The sequence below is a fragment of the Leucoraja erinacea genome, chromosome 1 (assembly GCF_028641065.1).
Source record: "Leucoraja erinacea ecotype New England chromosome 1, Leri_hhj_1, whole genome shotgun sequence".
In the NCBI taxonomy this organism is placed as follows: Eukaryota; Metazoa; Chordata; class Chondrichthyes; order Rajiformes; family Rajidae; genus Leucoraja; species Leucoraja erinaceus.
This window is the reverse complement of record NC_073377.1, coordinates 98,867,421-98,892,265: the sequence shown is the minus strand read 5'-3', so window position 1 is coordinate 98,892,265 and position 24,845 is coordinate 98,867,421. Positions and strand designations below refer to the sequence as shown.

The window sequence follows — 24,845 nt, the reverse complement described above, 5'->3', positions numbered from 1 at the left end:
CATTGGGGGTGCTGAGAACAAAAGTTGGACATCATGGTACAGTTGTACAAAAGTCATTGGTAAAACTACACATGCAGTTCTGCTTGCCCAGCTACAAGATGTCATTAAGTTGGAAAAAGTGCAGAAGAGATCCACCAGGATGCCTTCTGCACTTTCACCAGTATGCCTTCAATGTTTGAGTTACAGGTAGAGGTTGGATAAAGCTGGTACATCTATCCATATAACTAAAAGTCTCATCTTGACCACTTCCCGTCTGTGCTGTATATTGATTTTAGAGAAAAACGTTATCATAGGGCGCTATGATATTTGGCCATCTTACTCACAGTCCTCCTCCGCCGAGGCAGCCCTGAGGATTTTTCCGATCGATGAAAAATAAAAAAGTTATGAGTGTTTAAAAAATCTTGAGATCAGCTGATTGATCCTCTCACCTGCCAATCGCCACAATGAAGGTAACGCCCCTTCCGGGGAGGGGGGGGGGGGGGGAGCAGGGACTATAAAACCCCGGATGTGAGTCAGTCACTCTGGAAGATCGCGAGGGAAAGTCCACAACTGTGATTCTAAGCTGTGAATCAACTGAACTGTGAGTCTTGCAATAATTAGCCCTTAATGACAATGCAATGAGTTGTTTGGTAATTTGGTGGCCTGAACACTTGAAATGCAATGAAATTGAATGTGGTGGCCTGCACTCTGCCAGCCCAAGAATCCATTCGGCCCACAATGTCCACACTTCCCCTATGGAAACCAGTCCCTTCCGCCCACAACACCCATACTAGCGCTCCAGAAAGCCCCCACCCCTGTGTGAACATGGGACCCAACGGGTTCCACTTAATCTAGTTTTGTTTAGGAGTCTGATCTCATTGAAGTGTATAAGGAGGGGAGTGGGCTCAGCATCTTTTTCCTGGGATAGAGGATGTCATCTTAAGATGAGAGGTGAAGAGATTAAGTTGGACCCGAGAACCAACTTTCACGCTGAGGGTAGGCAATACCTGGTATGAGCTGCCACGGTAAGCTATGGATGCCAATACAATTACGACTTTTAAAAGACATTTGGGCAGATTGTGGATAAGTCGGATTTAAAGGGCTATGTCATCTCCTGTTGCTTAGCTCTGACTCTACAACAATTGTTACTATAAATACAGTGGTTTGAATAAGATTTTTTTTAAAAAGCAAATATATAATAAAAAACAAGCAATTAATTACCGACCCTTATGTGAAACCAGTAAAAGCCGGGTTTGGTGGTAAATAGCAGGTATTTATTTAAATGGAAAAAAATTAGTACCAGGACTTGTTGCTATTGCATTAGTTACATATGTATTGTGTGACTGTAGCTCTTTCATTAAGACAAATATACATTGAACATTCAGATACCACAGTTTACACACTAATATAATGCGTCAGTCTAGCACAGGAACCACCAAAACACGGATTTCAATTCTCATATACAGTAGAAAAATCCCACTCCAGTTTAGCCTGTATCTTTTCAGATTCATTACTGTACAGATTATGGTACTTTTGGGAAGGGGTACAAATAATTGGTTAATATATTAAACACAACAAAAGTGGAAAACAATTTTTACATTTTACTGACACAAAAAGTCAGCTGTGTTAATCATGCAACAAGTAACAAAACTTGCTGAAATTAAAAATACTTTCAAAGAGTATAATTGCATAAATATTATACAGTTCATTTACTGCAAAGAAATGCTGTCTTTAAAATGATAGAGAAATGTATATGATAAAATGATTCCTACCAGTTTTATACACAATAGCAAGGTGCAAATTTTTCTGTAACTTTTAGTATTGGTGTAGACAACTGCTGCCTTTTTGCATCAGGTTCTACCAATAAGCATAACGGTACAAATTGCACAATACATTATACAGATACATACACATGAATGTGTTTTACAACAAGAGGAAAGGGAAAGATGAGTATGTTAGTTACACACGAATATACTTACTACAACATGGATCGCTCAAGTGCTTTCTACAGATTATATTATGTATTGATATGCCCATCACAATTTTAACAAAGGTCAATTTTAAATAAACAATTGTACTAAGAGGTGATCCTTGCACTGGTAGCAGCATTTTACGCAATATTTTCTGCCCACTGTATTACTGCAATAACGGTCTTTAACAGCCAATTAATCTACAATAATGATTCTGAGACACCCTCACTTAACACATTAACAACTACCAGTAGTTGCTTCTTTGCCCCAATCAATGTGCTTTCAGAATATAACTGTTTACTAACTGCAATATTCTTTTGACAGCTAATATTAAATACTGAGGTCCTTTACAAATATGCTCACTGGTACTATCTTGCATTTGTATATCTTGTTTCCTTTCGAGAAATAATTACTTGGGGCAGTCTAACACTGGAGCAACATGCCAGCTGCCAAAGACCACAAATGATTCATTAGCAATTTTAATCAATCTAGATGCGTGGAAGCCATTTTGTAAAATTCACGTCATGGCTATTGAAGATTTGCTGAATGAACTAGATTACGACAGTAATGCTTTGGATGTGGTGTAATTTTAATAAATGAAGATGCAAGAACCCCCAAATGGTGAGATTTCAAATCTGCTTTAAAGGTTCAATCAACAACCAGAGCCTCCGTGTCCCTTCACTCGGACATTGGCCATATTCTAGCAAAGCATGACATTGTTTTAAATTAAGCCAACTCACTGTATTGATTCCATCTGTTGATTAGAGGAAAAATTGCTGTGTAAAATAATCTACTTTTGTGAACTGGTTGGATGAAGGAGAAAATAATTTCAAATTACAGTGACAGTTAAAATAAATGTAAGGGGCCTCTTCTTTGCTTCTCTTCCTTTACCACACACTCAAAGTTCTGCATTGTGGTGGTGCAAGGCTGAAAGTATTACTTGCATTCACTGGCACCACAAGTGCCCCATTGCTCCTAAAACATGTAGCATTAAATGAATGGTTGCTAGAACAGAGATAATGTTGTTATAGCACATCTGCAGGTAAATATTAATATTTCTATGATGTTATGAATATCAGGGAAGCTATTACTGTGGGTGCAGCAGTGATTAATTTGAAACTTATTTGTGCCCCTTTTCTTTGATACTGTGCCTATGTAATAGAGTAAACAAATAAACCTGATATCTATACATTTTGATTCAAACAGTAATTAAAATGAAAAAATACAATGCAAGGTATTAATGCAATTGAAAATAACAGTTCTGGTTAGCATTTACACATTTTTAATCTCTTAAAATAGTTACTAAATGATGCTAGACACACTACTATTGATTTCTAAAATCACACATTTAGTGGTTAGTAGGACATCTTATTACAGGCATTTCAGACATTTCTCTTGTTTAAAAAGGCCATTACAACTATTTACACTATAAACAAATAGGATTCTTGCAGAGAATGCAGATTTACATCTAAAATCTGACAAGCCACTGGTTCAATGAATAAGAGTGACATTACCAAGATGTTTGAGAGATGATTTTCGGTCCAGAACTACTCTCAGCAAATACAAGTAGAGAGAAGAGCACATTAACTGCAAGGCAAATGATCCCTTTCTATTCAGTATATTACAGTGCTTCAATACAGTACAAATGTATGTAAACTCTTCCCACCCCACCCTCAACATGACTTTTCCTTTTGCATAAAATCATTTGAAATAGCTGGGGGTAATAATTAATATCCTTGGCTGACCACTGATACAGTTCAGTGACCTGCTAGTTCCTGGAGCAGTCATCAGCTCCTTTCTCCTGTTGCAAGTTGTAGTAACAATTCTGACAAACACGGACGGGTGAGGAGATTTTCAAACGCCTGACCTCGGACTGAAATCGACTACACCTGAAATATGAAAAGAACGTGCATCAAATGAAGTGTTGTAAACATTTAAAGATTATATTCAGAGTCCATGACGCAATTTGCGTTAGATAGGGACCATATTTAAAACTCAACTACAGTATACAAATTGAGTATATAAATCCAACCAGTTTGCTCTCAATCGCCAGGACTGATGGAAGACGTCACTAGCAATGCTAGTAAGCAGGTTGTGCTTGTTCGCTTAAGACCATCATAGCCTTGATCCAAACGTGGATCACATGTAAATTAACTTTGAAGGTATGAGGCAGGAATTGGCTAGGATAGACTAGCAAATTATACTTAAAGGGTATATTGTGGGGTTGATTGTGGAGATACAAGACTGCATGAACTCCAAAAATTGTTCATTTAAAACTGCCGCATGGAAATCAAGAACTCCAAAAAGGAAGAGGTATGTTTGGCCATCCTGGCGAGGAAAAATTTAGAAATTCAAATTAAGGGCGGAAGGGCGGCTCAAAACCGTGGCAAATCAAAAAGAACTAGTGTTAAATCCAGACAGGTGAATTTACAATGGGAAACAATGAATGTAAATTGGCCAGACTTAGGAAGCCGCAAACTGAGAGTCAGGAGGTCATTTGGAGGAGGTCAATTTAGAATTCACACAGAGACCCCAGCACAACATAAGGGGTTAATTAAGAGAGCGGAAAAAGAGCATGAAAGAAAGCTTGCGGGGAATATAAAAACTGACTGTAAAAGCTTCTTTAGATATGTAAACACCGGGTCTTGGTGTTAGAGCCCCCGGTGTGCGCTCGCAAAGTCCGCGGCCATTCCAGATGGTGTCACTGAGCTCTTCGACCCCCGACAAATGTAGGTCCCGGTCTACAGGGATCGGAGACCCAGGTGAATTTACAATGGGGCAGCAAACAACCCGCTGAAATCGGCCAGCTCCGCGACGGCAACAGTTCGAAATGAGTACTTTTGGTTCAGTCTTCACTTAGGAAGACACAAACAATCTCCCAGAAATATAAGGGGACTGAGGATCTAGTGTGTGAGGTAGGTACTGAAGGGAATCCATATTAGTCAGGAAATTGTGTTAGGTAAACTGTTGGGACTGAAGGCAGATAATTCCCCAGGGCCTCATGGTCTGCATAAGGAGGAAGCCCTGGAAATCGTGGATGCATTGGTGATCATTTTCCAATGTTCTCTCGATTCTGGATCAGTTCCTGTGAGGGTAGCCAATAACTGGTGCAGGGGAACATTACCACTTATAGGTTCCCCGCCTAGTCACAAGCCATTCTGTGTTGGAAAATATGCAGGTGGTCTTTCATTGTCGCTAGGTTGTATCCTATAATTTCCTCCCCAACAACACTAAGTAAAAGGGATCCAAGATAAGGTCTCACCACCACCTTCTCAAGGATAATTAGAGACTGGAAATCAATGCTGGCCTTGCCAGTGATGCCCAAATGCCAATATATTTTTTTAAAAACCTTCAAATGAATGGGTGCTTTGATTGCTTAAACTATATACATTACTAATATACCAAACTCATATTTCATTATGTCCATCTCTATACGTGTCAGCACATTTCTATTAGCCTGCTTGGAGGCATGAGATAAAGCGTCATTGTTGCGATTCTATTTATAAAGTAAGTAGGAATATTATTCAATTTCATTCAGCAATTAAGTCAAGATCTAATGTTAAGATCACAATAAATTAAAAGTAAACTCCAGCTGAATATTACCACTTGTAAATATAACAATAGTTTCATTGTGGATTGCACCAAAAAGAACATTCCAAATGTATATAAAACTGAATTTATGCTCTCTTACTTTTGACAGAAGAGCTGCCCACAGTTCCTACAGTGATGCCGTCTCTCAGTCAGGGAGAAGCGTGCTGAGCATCCCGAGCAGCAGTCGCCTCCATCATCTTTAATCCAATGATCAGCAGCTGTCCTCCCAGGTTGGTCGCTCACTGACCAGCTGAATACACGACCTCGTGCATCACCCACCAGGATTTTACTGTGATCCCTGCAGAGGAAGGTGAATAAAGAGACTCCTTGAATTGATATGCAAAATAGCAGACCCACCACGTGTGTTCACATCCATATTTATCTGGTCTAGATGTGGAAAATGTATCTTTCTGGTCCAGCCTCATAAATGCTTGATTTCAAACTGTGCACTGAAGAAGTCCTACCTCTAAAACCTTTGTCAGCAAATAAAGCCCATGCCCACATGTATGCTGCCTTTCAAAGTTGCATTTGTTTTAATGTCTAAATGCGAAAAAAAACATGGAAAATAAAATGATTATAATTAGCTTAATGTATAAATGTTAAAAGCTGAAATAATCAAAAATAAATTTGTCTTCCATTTTGTTTTCCTCCATAACACTAATATCCAACATGAATAATACTTTTGTTTATCCTATTCTAGATCCAAGAGCTAATTGCACAGTGTAAGTGTTGGGAATCTAAACAAGATGGAACGTTCTCAATGGACTGAATATGGCAACGAGCAAGTTAATAGATTCTGTGGTTCAGGACCATCTGTTCTAACTGTGCATGCATGAAATTCCTGAACATTGTTCCACTTTAACAGCTATTTAATGGTGTTTCTGCATTTACCCAGAGCAGCAGTGAGATCTGGATCATTGTTTTTTAACATTACCACATTGGGGAAAGTACTTTCAGATTAAAAACGTTGCATTTTAAATTCAGCACATTTCAAGATATTCCTAAAAGGTTTTCTTTTGAGTTTTCCTTGGGGCACAGGAGGCTGAGGGATGATCTTAATGAGGTTAACAAAATCAACAGGGGGAATAGATAGGGTGTGTCTTTTTCTCCAGAGTACCGAGGAATAGATTGGGTAGATGCAGTCTCTTGCCCAGAGTAGGTGAATCGAGGACCAGAGGACATAGGTTTAAGGTGAAGGGGAAAAGATTTAATACGAATCTGAGGGGTAGGGTTTTCATACAAAGGGTGGTGGTTGTATGGAACAATCTGCCAGAGGAGGTAGTTGAGGCAGGGACTATCCCAACCTTTAAGAAACAGTTAGACAGTTACATGAATGGGACAGGTTTGAAAAGATATGGACCAAATACGGGAAGGTGGGACTAGAGTAGCTGGAACATGTTGGCCTGTGTGAGCAAGTTGGGCCAAAGGGCCTGTTTCCACACTGTATGACTATGACTATGTATGGGATCAACAACCAGAGGGTATAGGTTTAAGGTGAGGGAGATAAGACCCGAGAAGCAACTTTTCACAGAGACAGCGGTGGACATATGGAATGAGATGTCAGAGGAAGCAATTGAGGCAGGTACAATAACAACATTCAAAAGGGATTTGGACAGGTACATGGACAGGAAAAATGTCCAGGTAAATAGGTCAGCCGTGGGCAAATGGGACTAAGCTCAGACATCTTGATCAGCATGGACGAGATGGTCCAAAGAACATGTTTCCACAAAGCTGAAAGCTGCAAGTGAGTAAGGAGGGGATTAATATGGCTAAGGGGCTGGTTGCTTTGCTTACTTTGTCCAAAGAAACCATAACTCTCAAAAATACTTTTAAGGATCTTGGGGCTGATATTCCCCAAAAGTGTCCGTGGTTGCACCAGGAGTTACCCATATATTACCACAGTAGGCTAAGTTTGCAATAGTGGCAAGGCCTAAGCTACTGCCAATATCTGCCTCCATATACCCTCTGTGAACTCCTCATTAGGTTTAACAAGGCTCTGCAATTTCTTCAATAGTTCAGACAGAATTCTGCCAGTCAAGCCTGTTCAGTCCTTCCATCTCAAATGTTTGGGAAAAATAAATTGCTAGGAGGAAAGCTATTATTTATTCTGAAGACAGACACAAAAAGCTGGGGTCAGGCACGCTGCCTCTGGAGAAAAGGAAAAGGGGACATTTCAGTTTGACATCCTTCTTCAGAATTTATTCTTATTTTATAATTTATTCTTATTTATCTACATTAGCTTTTTTGTGCTCATGTATTTTAGTGTAATCATTGTAAAATAAAGCGACTTAATTTTTTCAAAGATGTCCCAAGTGTCAAAAATGTTTAGTTACCCTGATCACAATGACAGTTTTGACACCCGAGTAACTGGTCAACAAAGACTTGCTTATAATAGAACAGAGTAGAATAGAGTAGAGTGTCTGGTGGGTTACTCTTGCAGAGAGAGCATTTATGCTATTGTCACTCATTCTGAAATGGTGGGAGTTGGGATCTAAGCAGATTACATCACACTTCATGTTAGAAAGGTAGGCTACTGATGGACTTGCGGCAACATATGATGTGCCGCATTCTGGTGATGCTACAAAGAAGACTTTTTAAAAGAACACAATTACACAGATAAATTTAGAGGAATATCGACATATTCTGCTTGGGTAACTTACAACCCCACAGTATGAACATTGAATTCTTCCATTTTGGTAACTACAAACCCCCCCCCCCCCCGGCCAGCTGTTTCCTTCTCCCTTAATACTTCTAGCTTTCTCCACCCGCCCCCCCCTAATCACTGAAGATGGGTCCCAACCCGAAACATCACCTAACCACGTTCTCCACAGATGCTGCCTGACCCGTTGAGATACTCCACAATTTTTGTCCTTTCTTTGTAAACCAGAATATCCAAAACAAAAAAAAGTCTCTTCTCAATTTCTCCTCTTCCACATTCTGGCATTTTCAATGCCTTTCATCCTCTCCCTTCACTCAGGCAAGGCCCATTTTGGAGAATACGTTTAAAGCTTCTTTTTGGTTGAATAATAATGTTTCACCTTTTGTCCTACTTAAAAGATAGCGTAGTAAGATTTGATCACAATTTCAGCATGACAGCTTGGGTAGGTTTATGTGCAATTCAGCAAATTCAACAAGGTTGAAACTGCAGGATTAGCATCTTGGTTTGGAAACATTCCTAAATTAAATAACCTGCATGTGGGGACAGCATTTCTGAGCAGTGAAATCAGCTTTTAGCAATGCAGATCACTATTTTACTTCTCAAAAAGATTTTAGTAAAATAAGAAAAAATTCAGTTACTATGTTAATTTTAGCCTTAATGGGAACATATTAATAACACAAGAACGGTTGCACAAACGCACCAGATTTGCAAGCTACGTCAATGAGGGAGGCTAGAGAAAAAGGGCATAAACAAAGAAATCTAAATTCCAAAGTAAGCAAAGCCCAGCAAGTCAGGCCATGCTAGTGAAGGTGTAAAATTTAAGCTGGTATTACAGATGGATAATGTACGACAGAGCAGCCCGTTCTGGTACCGACAAACAGAGATACCTGAAGCCGTTGAAGTTGATGCTCAGGTATTAAGTAGGCAACATTCCCAGATGGAACACAAGGTGCTATTACTCATGTTTACGCGGGGTCTCATTTAAACAATGCAGAAAAACAGATAAATTAGAGTGGGAGCTGAAGAGGTTTGGAGAATTAGAGGAAACAAAAAAAAAATTCAAGGTCGCTCTTGAGGACAGAATACAGGAGCCAACAGTACCTGCCTATCTGAACGTATCCAGAGTAGGTTGGACAGTGAATCTCGATAGCCCTCCACATCTACAGAGGCTTCAATGGCGAGAAACCCATGGGTGCTATAGATCTAAAGTCTTGCACATGGAATGTTTTAGAATACTATCTTTAAAAGATACCTTCTTTAAATATATTCGATTACCTAACAGCACTCACTTTGAAATGCCTAATGCGGTGACTTCTGAAGGATGACAGTTGTCTTTTCGATCAAACGCAGTATGCATAGTTAACTTGCTTCGGAAAACCAACTGTCGCTCCCATCTGTATCCTGGAATCAAAAAGAAAACCACTTGCATGACTTGAAAATTAAAAATAAACTATGTATCGTAGCATGGGATATGTGTTTTATTTATAATTATTAGATGAGTTGTAGATATCTATTGCAATATCTATTACAGTACATTTACTGCACTACTGAAAATAACAGCACCATTTTGAAAATAAATATATAAGCAAATAGCACCATTTGGCTAAGATTGTGTATAATAGCCCTTTTAAAAAAAAAAGTATCAATTTTGTCTCACACATCCCATCTTTTTTCACATACTGTAATACCACACATTAATTCTCTTCAGGTGTTGTTCAATTCCTTTTAAGAAAAATACTGTAGAATTTGCTTCCTCTTCCGTCTTGTGCAATGTATTCCAAATCACCTTGACCACCAGGGGCGCCGGGGAGATGGCCAGCCCTGCCGGCAATCTGTTAGTTTTTTCATCTTTTTGTTATTTTAGTGTTTGTTAAAAGTTTGATTTAATGTACTTCATTTTGTTTTATGTGGGGGGAAGGGGGGGGGAGATCGGGGGAAACTTTTTTTTCAAGTTCTTACCTTCCCAGAGATGTGATCATTTTTCGGATCACATTCTCCGGGCTCTGCGGCCTACCATTGATGGAGCTGGACTGTCGACATCGGAGCGGATCCCTTGCCTGGGATTGCTCCCACTGTGGCCTGCGGACTTACCAACAAGGGCTCGCTGTCTCGGGAGAGTCTAGTCAGGAACTCCAATGCCGCAGAAGGTTCAACCAGCCCCGTCGCAAGGTTTGATCGCCCGGCGTGGGGAGCTGACAACCCCCGAGGCGGGAGCTGAACGCCTCGATGCAGAGGGCCCGAACGCCACCGGCTACAGGAGTCAAGATCATCCCGTCAACAGGGGCTCGAGGCTCCCGACCAAGGAAGAATACAAGGGAAGGACTTGAACTTTCGCCTTCCTCATCACAGTGAGGAATGTGTAGGAGTCACTGTGGTGGATGTTCATGTTAAAATGTGTTTTTGAGTCTGTTGCTTTTTAATTGTATGACTGACCTGGCCAGTGAAATTCCTCGTATGTTGCAAAACATACTTGGCAAATAAAATCTGATTCTGATAATCTTGGTGATTAAAAAAACCTGACCAGTGATTTTGCAAATTATTTTAACATTTGCGAAACCCAATTACTGATCTACAGGGTAGACAAAAGATCATCAAAACATTAATTCTTTAAAACTCCCCGTCAATTACTCAGCTTCAAGGAAATCCACCCAGCGTCTTCAGTCTCTTCACATAATGCATTACCAAGGGTAGGCGGTTTAGATTTTGCATTTTAAATTAACACGTCTTTGCACCCATGGAGCTCCAAATCTTTATCAGTATTTTTGAGATTTTTTCACACAAAATGTTGCTGAGATTTGGAATGCATTGCTCAAGATGGTGAAGCAATTTCCATAGTATTTGTTAAATAGTTGCATTTCTTAATTTATAAAAGACTCCACTCTAAGTTTCATATGATCTTCCGTAGATTCTTTAATCAATGGAAATAATTTTATGTGCTTTAACAATATGAAGAGATGTTATTTCATCTTGAATAAGAAATCCAGAGTATAGCATCCTGTGTAGTGTTCTGAAAAGAATGTAACCCCTGCTTCACATTTGACATTGGTTTGCTTCAATACGACACCTTTTGGTCCATGGCTACCGTATTTCCCGGCAATGAAGACGCACCTGCGTCAAAGATGCACCCACATTTTGAGTTGCTAAATTTTGAAAAAAGGCTGGCGGGACAGGATCAAGGGTTTGGTTTAGTCACTACAAAGGAAGATGTGAAACTCCTTAAAGGAGGCAATGAGGACCAGGGAGCCTCCATCTTCGCCTGTCCCACAATGCGCTGAGGGACAGGGACTTCCTGGCTCAGGGAGATCACATAATGATGGGGGGGGGGGGGGGAGAGCCCCCCGAACTACTGCTACCCTCCCCGGCAACAATGCAGTGGCTCCGCGCCCAGAGCGCCGCGGTAGCGGTGAGTGACTTGCTGCCATGATCCCTGACCCCCTCCTTCTCAACGCTCCTTCCCTCCCCGCAACTTTACTCTTGGCGGCCTAGCCAAGCTTTCAACTTTGTGCTGCCCAGGCCGTGCTAATCCAGGCCAGACTCCCCACACGCTGTGGAAAAGAACTCTCAACCCCCCCCCCCCCCCCCAGCGGCGCTGTCCTTTTACAGTCGCTTCCCACTTCACACAGTTGACAGTTCCAGGGTCGAAGGCGTGGCAGTTTCCGCAGAGCAGTCGCTACGAGAGTGGCATTGCTTGGCCAAAACTTCGGCCTACAAGACTCAGGTAAATTTTCGGGCCTTATTTTAGAGTAAAAAATAGCGGCTTGGACGCCGGGAAATACGGTAATTTAAAAGCTTCAGTGTGAGATGATGGGTAATTTTCTATTCTGGAAACCTCCCAAATGATTCTTAACATAAATAGAGAAATGATAAGACTGGATTTGATTCAAACTTAGACTCCACATAAAATAACTTTTATGCTTACTGTGCTGCCATATAAATAACATTGTTCCTTTTGTGAAACACCATATCTTGTCACAAAAGATTTATTTCATTATTACACTAGTGTGGGTGTACTATGCTTACTGTGGTTAGGCAGATATTAGAGATTGTTGGGGGGGGGGGGGGGGGGGGGGGTGTCTGGCAAAGATAATTTGATCTTTAAGAATTTTGAGAAAAAAAAGCAACTCACTCACTCCAAATTTAAATGAGACACCAGTTAATTAAAATACTGTACACTATTGTAGGCATAAAATAATACCATTTGCAAAATAGATGAGAAGGTAACGTATGAAGAAATGTGACAAAATGTCCCCCTTTAAGCCAGTCATAAATGTCCTGATAGATATAGTAAATCAAGAAATATCTCCAGTTCACCAGTAAGCATATCAAATTACATTAATTTGTTACAGCACAGATTCCGGTGGGCGGCGCGACTCACGTCGCAGCGGCCTCTGCAGTCCGTTTGTCTTTTTGTTATTTTTTGTCCCGTTTTAATGTAGCTTTTATTATTTTTTTGATGGTGTGTGTGTGTGTGTGTGTGTGTGTGTGTGTGTGTGTGTGTGTGTGTGTGTGTGTGTGTGTGTGTGTGTGTGTGTGTGTGTGTGTGTGTGTGTGTGTGTGTGTGTGTGTGTGTGTGTGTGTGTGTGTGTGTGTGTGTGTGTGTGTGTGTGGTGTGGTGTGTGTGTGGGGGGGGGGGTGGGGAAAACTTTTAAAATCTTTCCCCTGCACGGAGAACCCGACCTTTTCCCTGTCGGGTCTCCGTTGTCGTTGGGGCTGCAACGTGGAGCGGCCTCCAGCAGGAACGTCCTGGGGCTCCTGTCATGGAGCTGCGGAGCTACTCACCATCATGGAGATGGCCGAGTCCGGAGCGGGAGGAGCGGTGGTGGCGCGCTGCTGTGACCCGACCCCCGGAGATTCGGAGGCTTACCGCAGGTCTGGCAGACAGTAATATCGGGAACCCGCGGGTCCCTGCTGGGAGACCGCTTTTCGCAGCTTCCGCAACGGCGACTTCACCCGCCCGAGTCGCGGGGTCGAGGAGTACCTGGAGCGGGGCCTTACATCATCGCCCGGCATGGCTTCAACGGCTGCGGGGCTTTGCTAGCGCCCGCCGGGGGCTCCAACACCAAGACCAGCGAGGAGGAGATGCGCTGTGATGGATGTCTGTGTAAATTGTGTTGTGTCTTGGGTCTTTTTTTTTCATGTGTGTATGACTGCAGAAACAACATTTCATTTGAGCCTCTATGAGGTTCAATTGACAAATAAATTGTATTGTGTATTGTGTGATTTATTTAACATAACATCTAAGATTTCCATTGAAAGATGCTAGTTTAAGTTGCCAAATTGGTTTTACTAGTTATTTTTTTTGTATTCTTACAGTAGAATTTTTTGTTGAAGAGACCTGGAATGCCAAAGTTTCAGAATAATCTTCCCAAACTAATATTTCAAACCCATTGGTGAGAAAGGCATTTGCTACACTGCCATCCATAATGTTTGGGACAAAGATCCATCATCTATATATTTGCCTCCGTACTCCACAATTTGAGATTTGTAATAGAAAAAAAATCACATGTGGTTAATCAGATTTTATCAAAGGGCATTTTTACACATTTTGGTTTCACCATGTAGAAATTACAGCTGTGTTTATATATCTTCCCCCCATTTCAGGGCACTATAATGTTTGGGACACATGGGATCACAGGCTTTTGTAATTGCTCAGAGGTGTTTAATTGGCTCTTTAATACAGGTATAAGAGAGCTCTCAGTACCTAGTCTTTCCTCCAGTCTTTCCATCACCTTTAGAAACTTTTATTGCTGTTTATCAACACGAGGACTAAAGTTGTGCCAATAAAAGTCAAAGAAGCCATTATGAGGCTGAGAAACATGAATGAACCTGTTAGACACATCAGCCAAACTTTAAGGGCCTTTCCCACTTACGCGTCCTTGGCTAGCAAATTACGCGACCTCGTGGTCGCTTGAGGCGTACGGGCACCACATGGCTGCGCGGGGCCGGTCCCACTTAGAAGCGTGGAGGGGTATGGAGTTGTGCGGGGCTGGTCCCGACATTCTTGCAGTGAACAAAATCTTCACGCGACAACGGCCTGTCACGGAACTGACGGCCAAAGTGGGACAGGCCCAAGACCCTGGCGCGACGCAACGTCTCACCTCCAACAGCAGCAGAAGCAGGCAAACGATCGCCGAGCTCGGCCTGGGGCTCACGGCCGTTGCGGTCCGGATCTGCCCCCACTTCTACTCCCAGTGCGGGGCCAAGAAAATTGAAGACACAAAATGCAGGAGTAACTCAGCGGGACCGGCAGCACCTCTGGAGAGAAGCAATGGGTGACGTTTCGGGTCAAGACCCTTCTTGAAGACTGAAGAGTCTTGACACTATACGTCACCTATTCCTTCTCTCGAGATGTTGCCGGTCCCACTGAGTTACTCGTGCTTTGTGTCCATCTTCAAATGACGTCACGCGCTCCAGGTGGGCTGTGCGTACGAATGTAATCGCGCCCGACCTTCGCTCGACAGTCTCGGCTCAACATGACCACGAGGTTGCATAATTTGCATGTCAAGGACACGTAAGTTGGTCAGGCCCTTTAGGCTTACCAAAATCAACTGTTTGGAACATCATTAAGAAGAAAGAGAGAACTGGTGAGCTTACTAATCACAAAGGGACTGGCAGGCCAAGGAACACTTCCACAACTGATGACAGAAGAATTCTCTCTATAATAAAGCAAAATCCCCAAACACCTGTCAGACAGATCAGAAATACTCTTCAGGAGTCAGGTGTGGATTTGTCAATGACCACTGTCTGCAGAAGACTTCATGAATGCTCTGGAGCAGGTTTTCATCAAGGATCTCTCTGTACTTTGCTCCGTTCATCTTTCCATCGAATCTGACAAGTCTCCCAGGTCCTGCCGCTGAAAAAAATCAGACTGGGGCGGAGGCTCACCTTCCAACAGGACTTGACCCTAAGCACACAGTCAAGACAACGCCAGAGTGGCTTTGTGACAAGTCCTTGAATGGCCCAGCCAGTGCCCGGACTTGAACCCGATCGAACATCTCTGGAGGGACCTGAAAATAGCTGGGCATCGATGCTCCTCATCCAACATGACAGAGCTTGAGAGGATCTGCAGAGTAGGATGGGAGAAATTACCCAAATCCAGGTGTGCCAAGCTTGTAGCGTCATACCCAAGAAGACTTGAGGCTGTAATCGCTGCCAAGGTGCCTCAACAAAGTACTGAGTAAAGGGTCTGAATACTTATGTAAATGTGATATTTCAGTTATTTATTTTTAATTACTTTGAAAAATTTCTAAAGGCCCGTTTTCATTTTTTATTATGAAATATTGTGTGTAGATTGATGATAAAAAAAATGAATTTAATCAATTTTAGAATAAGGCTGTAACGTAACAAAATATGGAAAAAAATGAACAGGTCTGAATACTTTCTGAATGCACTGTACTGCTAAAGCAACAAAGGAGTTTTTCAAAGCTAAAAAATGGTTGATTCTTGATTGGCCAAGTCAATCACCCGATCTATACCCAATAGAGCATGCCTTAGAGGGCTAGCCCCCAAAACAAGCATAAGCCAAAGATGGCTGCAATACAGGCCTGGAAGAGCATCACCAGAGAAGACACCCAGCAACTGGTGATGTCCATGAATCGCAGACTTCAAGCAGCCATTGCATGCAAAGGATATGCAACAAAATACTAAACATGACTTCTTTCATTTACATGACATTGCTGTGTCCCAAACACCATAGTGCTCTGAACTGGGCGGACTATGTACAAACACTGCTGTAATTTCTACATGGTGTAATCAAAATGTTTAAAATTGGCCTTTATTAAAATCTGACAATGTGCACTTGAACCACATTTGATACCATCAGTGGTGCCACACGATTGGCAGCCCTGCCAACAGTCAGTTTTTTCGACTTAAAATTTTTTTTTTAGTATGTTTTAAAAGTTTGTGTAAATGTTCGCCTGTTTGTTTTATGTGAGGGGAGGGGTCGGGTAAACTTTTTTTCAGTTTCTTACCTTGCCGGAGATGCGATTAATTTTCGGATCGCATTCTCCAGTCGTTCTGCAGCCTACCATCGATGGAGCTGGAGACCTCCTCGGACTGACCTTGGTGCCCACCGCGGGCCGTGGACTTACAACGGAGTCGATCCCTTACCTGGGATCACTCCAACCGTGGCCTCCGGACTTTACATCGGGAGCACGCTGTTTAAGGAGAGGTTGTGGATGTCGGGAGCTCCATCGTCACGGAAGGTTCGACCAGTCCCGACGCAGGGTTCGGTCGTCCGGCGCGGGAGAGCTAACATCCCCCCGATGCAGGAGCTGATTGACTCGACGCGGAGGGGCCGCCGCCGGCTACGGGAGTCAAGATCGTCCCGTCAACGGAGGGCTTGAGGCCCTCGACCGCGGAGAAGCAAAGAGAAGAGATTTCACTTTTGTTTTGCCTTCCATTACAGTGAGGAATGTGGAGGAGGAGTCACTGTGATGGATGTTTATGTTAAAATGTGTTTTGTGTGTTCCGTTGCTTTTTATTTGTATGACTGACTTGGCAAATGAAATTCTTCGTATGTTGCAAAACATACTTGGCTAATATGCAAGTATTATTGTGATTGCAAACACAGTTCTGGAAAAAGGTCTTGTGCACAGATGAGACGAAGATTAACTTGTATCAGTTTGATGACAAGTATAGAGGAGAGAAGGAACTGCCCAAGATCCAAAGCATACCACCTCATCTGTGAAATACGGTGGTGGGGGTGTTATGGCCTAGGCATGTATGGCTGCTGAAGGTACTGCTCACTAATCTTCATTGATGATGCAACTGCTGATGGGAGTGGCATAATGCATTCTGAAGTGTATAGACACATTCTTTCTGCTCGTTCAAACAAATGCCTCAAAACTCATTGGCTGGCAGTTCATTCTACAGCAATACAATGATACCAAACATACTGCTAAAACAACAAAGGAGTTTTTCAAAGCTTAAAAATGGTCAATTCATGAGTGGCCGTCAATAACCCAATAGAGCATATGTTTTATATGCTGAAGAGAAAACTGAAGGGGACTAGCCCCTAAAACAAGCATAAGCTAACGATGGCTACACTACAGACTTGGCAGAGCATCAGAATTGCAGACTTCAAGCAGTCAAAGGATATGCAACAAATACTAAACATGACTACTTTCATTTACATGACATTGCTGTGTCCCAAACATTATGGTGCCCTGAAATGTGTGAAGGGGAGAACGGGGACTGTGTATAAACACTACTGTAATTATTATATGGTGAAACCAAAATGTATACGAATCTGACTTTGACATGTGATTTTTTTTCTATTACAAATTTCAAATTGTGGAGTACAGAGGCAAATAAATAAATGGTGGGTCTTTCTCCCAAACATTATAGAGGGCACTTTATTGTTTCATCCGTGGCCTTTGTCTAACAATCTGTCTGTCACCCCAGTCCCTGCCGCAAACAGTCTGAAGGAACATAGGAAATAGGTGTTCAAGAAGGAACTGCAGATGCTGGAAAATCGAAGGTACACAAAAATGCTGGAGCGCCCACTGAGTTTCTCCAGCATTTTTGTGTACCTATAGAAAATAGGTGCAGGGGTAGGCCATTCAGTCCCTCATCCAAAATCAGTACCCCGTCCCTGCTTTCTCCCCATATCCCTTGATTCTGTTAGCCATACGAGCTAAGGTTCCTGACCGGAATTGCCACCTATCCATATTCTCCAGAGATGCTGCCTGACCTGCTCAGTTACTCCAGCACATTGTGCCTTTTTTCGTGTTGGTAAATAATGAGATTTTTTTTTTAAAACAATAAAAAAACAATAGTTTGCAAAACAATTGGTATAGGTGAAACAGAAATGATGACTAGCAATCTAGTGACTATAAGCTTATTTTTAAGTGGAGTGCACTGCACAGGCAGTTACCTTGTCTTAGTTGGTTACGAAGTCTTATATCATTCTGCAATGACTGTTGATGGGGTTGTTGCATATGACTTTGAACTTGAGGCTGGTGTTGAGATTGTGAATGAAGTTTAGGCTGGCCTTCTGAATAATTTACAAAGACAAACCCATCTTTCTCATCCAGGCTAAGTTGATCTGCCCAGCGTTTAGATTCTTCGCCTTCTACACACCAGGCTGCTCGCGAGCTCTTTGTTCTGTGTGCTGTAGATCCAGATAAACTTTGCTTCGGTTTTAGATCTTGGATGCTCTGGTCCTCCAAGTCAGAATCACTGCTATCTTCATCTTGGGCATCCCCATCTAAATTACAAATATAAAAATAACATTCAATATTGCTCTCATTGTCACTGTGGCAGAAAGAAATTAGGCACCTGCTTTCTAATTTGTCCAGTTGCATTTCTTTGTAAACCTTATTTCCAAGGAATTAGGTTGATTTCACCTAAAATGGTCATTTACTTTGTAATATATTATTACAGATTATTAGGACTTAAATGTGGAAGCTCCATTTGTTCTGATTTTAGCTAATATCAATCCAGTAATGTTTTCCGTGCAATAATTCTCCATCTTTTAACTCTGCTGGTTAATCTGAAGCATACAGCTCGTTGGATTCTACCAAATCTTCCTAATAGGAACAGCTCTACACTGTGTAGGAAGGAAGGAACTGCAGATGCTAGTTAATACCGAAGATAGACACAAAATGCTGGAGTTACTTTGTGGGTCAAGCAGCATCTCTGGAGTAAAGGAATAGATGACGTTTCAGATTGGAACCCTTCTTCAGACTGAAAGATTGGGGAGGAAGGGACTGGAGACAAGAAAAGGCCAGAATAAAACAGGGCCAGCAACAGATGACCTCAGGAGTCCACACTGTGCCATGGGTGCTCTAGTTTCCTCTCACATCCCAAAAAAATGTGTGGGTTTGTAGATGAATTTGCCTCCATAAATTACCCCTAATGTATAGGGATTGGATGAGAAAGACAAATAACATAGAACTTGTGTGAATGGGTGATCGGCAGTCGGGGTGGACTCGGTGGGCCGAAGGGCCTGTTTCCATGTTGTCTTTCTAAACTAAACTGAAAATCATTTACAAAACTAAAAGCAGATCAGGTTCACAATAGAATCAATAAATATATTTAAAGTGTTTCATAATAATTCACATACAAAACAAAACATGAGGATTCAAAGATCTCCAGAAAACTGGTACCATCAGTCCACTATGTGGAAGTTGTTGTGTTTATCATTTACAGGGGTATTCATAATGTATAACATTATATACTCTCACCTATCTGTGCATTGTCAGAGTGTTCCTGCATTTTTTCTACAAGTTTGCTGGTCTCCTCAGGAACTGGAGTTTCTGGAACCTGCAGAAACTCCATTCTCCAAAACTGAGAAAATAAGAATATTCAGATGAACAAAATCTAATTGATAAAAACAAACTGTATTAAACATTTCATTGAGATCATCATAACATTCTTGCACGCCGAGTCATAAACAGTCAACAGCAATTTTTAATAACAAACAAATTATAAATTAACACTAGTCATACAACATGTACTATTTGAGTAATTTGCCAGATCAAGTATTTACTCAAATTGTAGCCTAGCATTCTTGGAAATTGGAATCCTGGATCGTTGGACCAGATTTAATGTGCTGCAAGATTATTTTGTACCAAATGATTTCAATATTCCTTTTCATCAATTAATTGAAAATTGATGCTGTCAAAATGACCTTGTTTGGTGTGTATCCATAACTTCTATGTGCTGGAGCAACCTATAATGAATGGTACCCTCGTAGAATCTGCTCTGGAAATTACGCGACTAACACAGGTAATCAGTGTGAGAATTGATAATATAAAGATACATGTAAAAATCTCAAACGGAAAATGGAAATCTAAATTGTATGGCAATGCTTTATGGGCCTGTCCCACTTAGGCGATTTTTCAGGCAACTGCCGGTGACTGTCAGAGTGGAACACACACACACACACAGAGTTACACAGATCGCTTTCTTCACCAGTCCGTTATGCAGGCAGGGAACAGGGCAAGCGGGGGGAGCGCTGTCTGAGTGAAATTCACACGGAGCAAAGCTAAGGTGATACAGACACACACCATGATGAACAGGAAGGTTGGCGTTGTAATTAAGTTGGTAAAGCACAGTGTGCGGTAAGTCCTTTAAAAGAGGGGGAGAGAAGGGGGGAGAAGGAGTGGAGGCAACTTTCAAGAAGCCAGAGATACACGGCTGTGAAGCTAGGCGGACATTTAACATTATTTATGGTTCTGAAAACTACTGCTTATGTTTTTTTCCCCAATGAGCCAATGAAATTCACCGGTCAGCACCGGCTACAACCTACGAGAACCTTTGGCCTCCTGGCAACCCACTAGGACCTCCTGGCGACCCATCTATGGCACGAGAATTCTCGCTACTCTCCATGGCAGCTTCATTCTAGTTGCTGCTAATTTTTTAACATGTTGAAAAATTTGTGGCAACCATAATGAGGACACGACTAGTTCCCAGTTTGCGGGAACTCCTCATGACCATGAAGGCGACTCCTCGGCAACCGCCCACGAACATGTGGCGACTGCATAGTCTCCTGCAGTCTCATACAAAGTTGCCTAAGTGGGACAGGCCCATATGGTATAGAAGAGGATAATGAGATTTGGGGGAAACAAATTTAAAGAGCATGGATTTGGGGAGAAAGAAACTTCAATGGAGCAAATGGAAGTTCAAAACCTCTGATTTCTCTTTGGGGCCAACCTGCATAATAGACCCACAAATGCAGTTATAAATTGTTTACTTCAACAATATCAACATGTCTCCAATTTTCCTTATTGGGAAAAAAAGTCAAACTTAAGCAATTTTTCATCAGTTTAACTTTTAGATTCATAACAAACAGTATACAGCAGTCATAGAGTCATAGCGTGGAAACAGGCCGTTCGGCCCAACTTGCCACATTATCCAACATGTTCCATCTACACTAGTCCCACCCATTGGTATCTCTCTACTATCCTTTACTGTCTAAATTTGTCTAAATGTTTCATAAATGTTGTGATAATACCTGCGATAGTATAATATATTTCTCATTTAATTATGACAATTAAAGTTTTAACTAATTTAAAAAATATTCCCTCACAGTAAATACTCTTATGTTTTGGAATTGCAATGAAAGAATCTTCTGGATGTTTAGAAGTTAAACTTTTTTTTTGTAAAAATCTATTCACATCAACAGTAAGTGTAAACCATGTCTCAGTAAGGATAAACTTATTTAAAGTTACAATTACTCACAGACATGGCCTCTTGGTTGCTACTGAAAAATTGGTGACATTGATAATGCACCTTCTAAACAAGTGCAGATAGAGGATTTTTTTGTGATTTGTTCACATGAAAGAAATTGTGAATAAATGTAAAGGTCAAGGTGACTTGAACAACTGATGCCATGACTGGAACTCACTTACGCAAACATTTTTTTAAAGCCTTGTAATGGTCTGTATGCAGATTGTCTTTTTTTGGGTGAAAACATTTGGGGGAAGTCCAGGCCTAGGTTTGATCCATTAAGGCATTAAATGTAAAATAATTTTGACGAGAATTTAATTAGTATTTATCAATATTTGCTAGTGCTGCTTTGGTGACAGCACAGCCTTTGAGCAAGATGTATTCAGACATGTAATAAACTAATTATGGTGAAAAGCTAGCACTGTATTTAGCATGTAAATGATTACAGAGAAGGTTAATGAAGTGAAATTCATAAAATCATGAAATTATGTGAGTTTGTGAATTAGTAACAAGCAAACATCAATATATTGTCAGCACTAAAAGGACACAATCGATGATAGGAATACAGGCAGTGTTCTAAAAGAGTCAATCAGGCAGTGTTCTAAAATACAGAATCATTATGGAAAATGTGAGAGTTGGAAGAGTTCAATATATTCTTGTATTACAAAACATTTTGAATGGAAGGAATCAAAAGAGAAAATGTTGTAAACACTTGCAGATCAGGCAACAAATGTGACAAAAGAAACTATATTAACATTTCAGCTCAAAGATTCTTTGTCAGAATTTCTTCCAGGTTCTGATCTTCAACCTGAACCCTGTAACTCTATTGCTCTTTCTGCAGGTGCTGTCTGACTTGTCTTTCCAGCATTTTCCATTTATATTTCCATTCCTAGCATGTGCAGTTTTATCCCATCCGACCTCTTATGGTAACAGCTGCAGATGACCCTTACTCTATTTAAAGGTGGCAAACAAAAAACACGTCAAGAATATTCTTGACTGGGTAGATATTGCTGGCTATGGCTATTCTGGGTGGAACGTACAAAGGGAAAAAACATTCAAGAAATAGCAAAGGGAGAAAATGCAATGGAAGATTTGAAAGCTGAAAGGGAGGTACAGAGTTAGAAGCTGAGGTAAAGAAAAATATAAACACGCACAAGGTTATAGTAGGATAGAGTGCCCGTGGAGAACTGGGAGGTAGATAATTCCAAATGTCATAGATGTAAAGAAACATATGCAACTTTACATTTAGGAGAAAAATAAAGCACTTGAACTGAAACACAACAGATTACCTACCCTGACCACACCATCTGAATGACCTGTGACTATAACGTTTTGTGTGTCCCATTCATTCATCTCAGATACACAGCAACATAGAATCTGCTGACTGCGTCCTGTAAACGTATTCACGTTCACCACCGGATTCCCATTGATGTTCCACACTTGAATGTATGTCCCAGCACAAGAAACAATATCTCCCTATTTAAAATTAAGTAGAATCAGAACGATTTTTACTGAAAGTGAAAATATTACAATTACAGATTACAATTATTTTACTTTAAAAGATCAAATTCCATTAAATAACATAAATGGCACTACGATTATTAATTCATCTATTCCAGAACAATTAAGGATGAATAATCTGCCATTGCTATCTGGAGTTCCCGGTTGCTAGCCATTTTAAATCCTCCTCTCATTCCCACACTTGACGGTCTGTGGAGAAGCTATCACCTTCTTCACTGCCAGGATGGGGTCACACAACTGCTCATCTTCCACCCTTGTCGTCTACAAGCCAACGGCATGGATGCTGAATTTGGGTAAATTACACTTCTTTGCCCCTTTCACTCTCCTTCTGATCGACCCTAATTGTCTCACACTCGCCCTTACTTCTAACTACCCCCATTTCATCTTTTGTTGCCCCTCCTCCACCCACGCCACAATCCATCAGCCACACACTCCTTGTACTGCGTCCCCTCCCACCAGCTGTTCCCATCTTCTTACCTTACTTCCCTTATTTGGACCTATGCTTCACCTTCCCTTCCATCATCTGCAGCCCTTTGTTACCTCCATATAACACCTCCCAGCCTGTCACTATCTCCGCCATTCCTAACTCCATCTAACTCCATCTGCCAATCAATGAGCCCTCACCTACCACTTACCAGCTCTTGCTCCACCCATTCCCTCTTTATACTGACTTTCTCCCTCTTTCAGTTTCGATGAAGGATCCTAACCCAAAACTTCAACTGTTCATTTCACTCCACTGACGAAGATCGATCCGCAGAGTTCCTTCAGATCCCACTAATGCAATCTCCTATAATCCATGAACAATAAATGCTGGCCTTCTCAGTAATACCATATCCCAAGAAAGAATTATTAACATTTCAGATAAAAGCAGTTAAATCTAAAAAAAAAACAATAAATATACTTTAACAATGCATGCAGATCTCAGTTTTTAGCAGCATAATACTTAGAATATAAATTACAGTACTTCAAGCATTTCAAATAAATGCATTTTTATTGATTTATCTTTGCTTCTAAAAGTGAAGCTATCCATTTTATAATATACTGGGAAAAGAATGCACAAAGACAGCAACTTAAAATTAGACTTGAAGCTGTTGACTACTTACCACTGTTTACAATATTTTAAGCTTTAAAGGGTTCAGAAAAGATTTACGAGGATGTTGTCAGGACTAGAGGGTGTGAGCTATAGGGAGAGGTTGCGTATGCTGGGTCACTATTCCATGGAGCGTAGGAGGATGACGGGAGATCTTATAGAAGTATACAAAATCATGAGAGGAATAGATCGGGTAAATGCACAGTCTTTTACCCAGAGTAAGGGAATCGAGGACTAGAGGACATAGGTTCAAGGTCAAGGTGAAAAGGGGTCAGAGGGGTAATGTTTTCACATAGGTTGGGTGTATGGAAGCTGCCAGAGGAGGTAGTTGAGGCTGGGACTATCCCATTGTTTAAGAAACAGTTGGACAGGTACATAGATAGGACAGGTTTGGAGGGTTATGGACCAAGCGCAGCCAAATGGGACTAGGGTAGCTGGGACATTGTTGGCCGGTGTGGGCGAGTTGGGCGGAAGTGCCTCTTTCCACACTGTATTACTCTATGACTCTAAGAAGGGGATAGTGTTCTAGCACTTACCGTTAATTCATTAATACACAAAGCAGACACTGGTGCCCTGTGGCCTCGCAGCTGGGTGACAAAGGACAGCTTATTCAAATCCCAAATAATACATGTTCGATCTCGTGATCCACTGACAATTATGTGATAGGCTGATGAAGCAGTTAAACAAGTGACTGCATCAGTGTGCCCGTGGAGTGCCTAAAGTAAAATTAGATATTATTGGTTTTACATTTTGTTCGAATTTGCAGCTATTTAACAGAATTAACCAAGGCTTACAATATAAAATACGCAGATGTGTAACTATGAATCATAAACATAAAGTTCTGGACATACTTAGTATC

General features: G+C 41.2%; 1 protein-coding gene across 1 annotated transcript in view; it reads right to left on the bottom strand.

Annotated features, from left to right (window-relative positions):
* Positions 1-1,231: 1,231 nt before the first annotated feature.
* The window catches only part of wdfy3 (WD repeat and FYVE domain containing 3), a 287,240-nt gene continuing 263,626 nt past the window's right edge, over positions 1,232-24,845 (bottom strand). The window contains exons 62-68 of the mRNA XM_055664858.1: positions 24,523-24,702; positions 22,669-22,851; positions 19,389-19,491; positions 18,077-18,409; positions 9,489-9,600; positions 5,641-5,838; positions 1,232-3,838 (exon numbers count right to left, since the gene is read on the bottom strand). Coding sequence (XP_055520833.1) covers positions 3,718-3,838; positions 5,641-5,838; positions 9,489-9,600; positions 18,077-18,409; positions 19,389-19,491; positions 22,669-22,851; positions 24,523-24,702 — 1,230 coding nt within the window. The 3' untranslated portion in view covers positions 1,232-3,717. The remainder of the gene's footprint in view (positions 3,839-5,640; positions 5,839-9,488; positions 9,601-18,076; positions 18,410-19,388; positions 19,492-22,668; positions 22,852-24,522; positions 24,703-24,845) is intronic.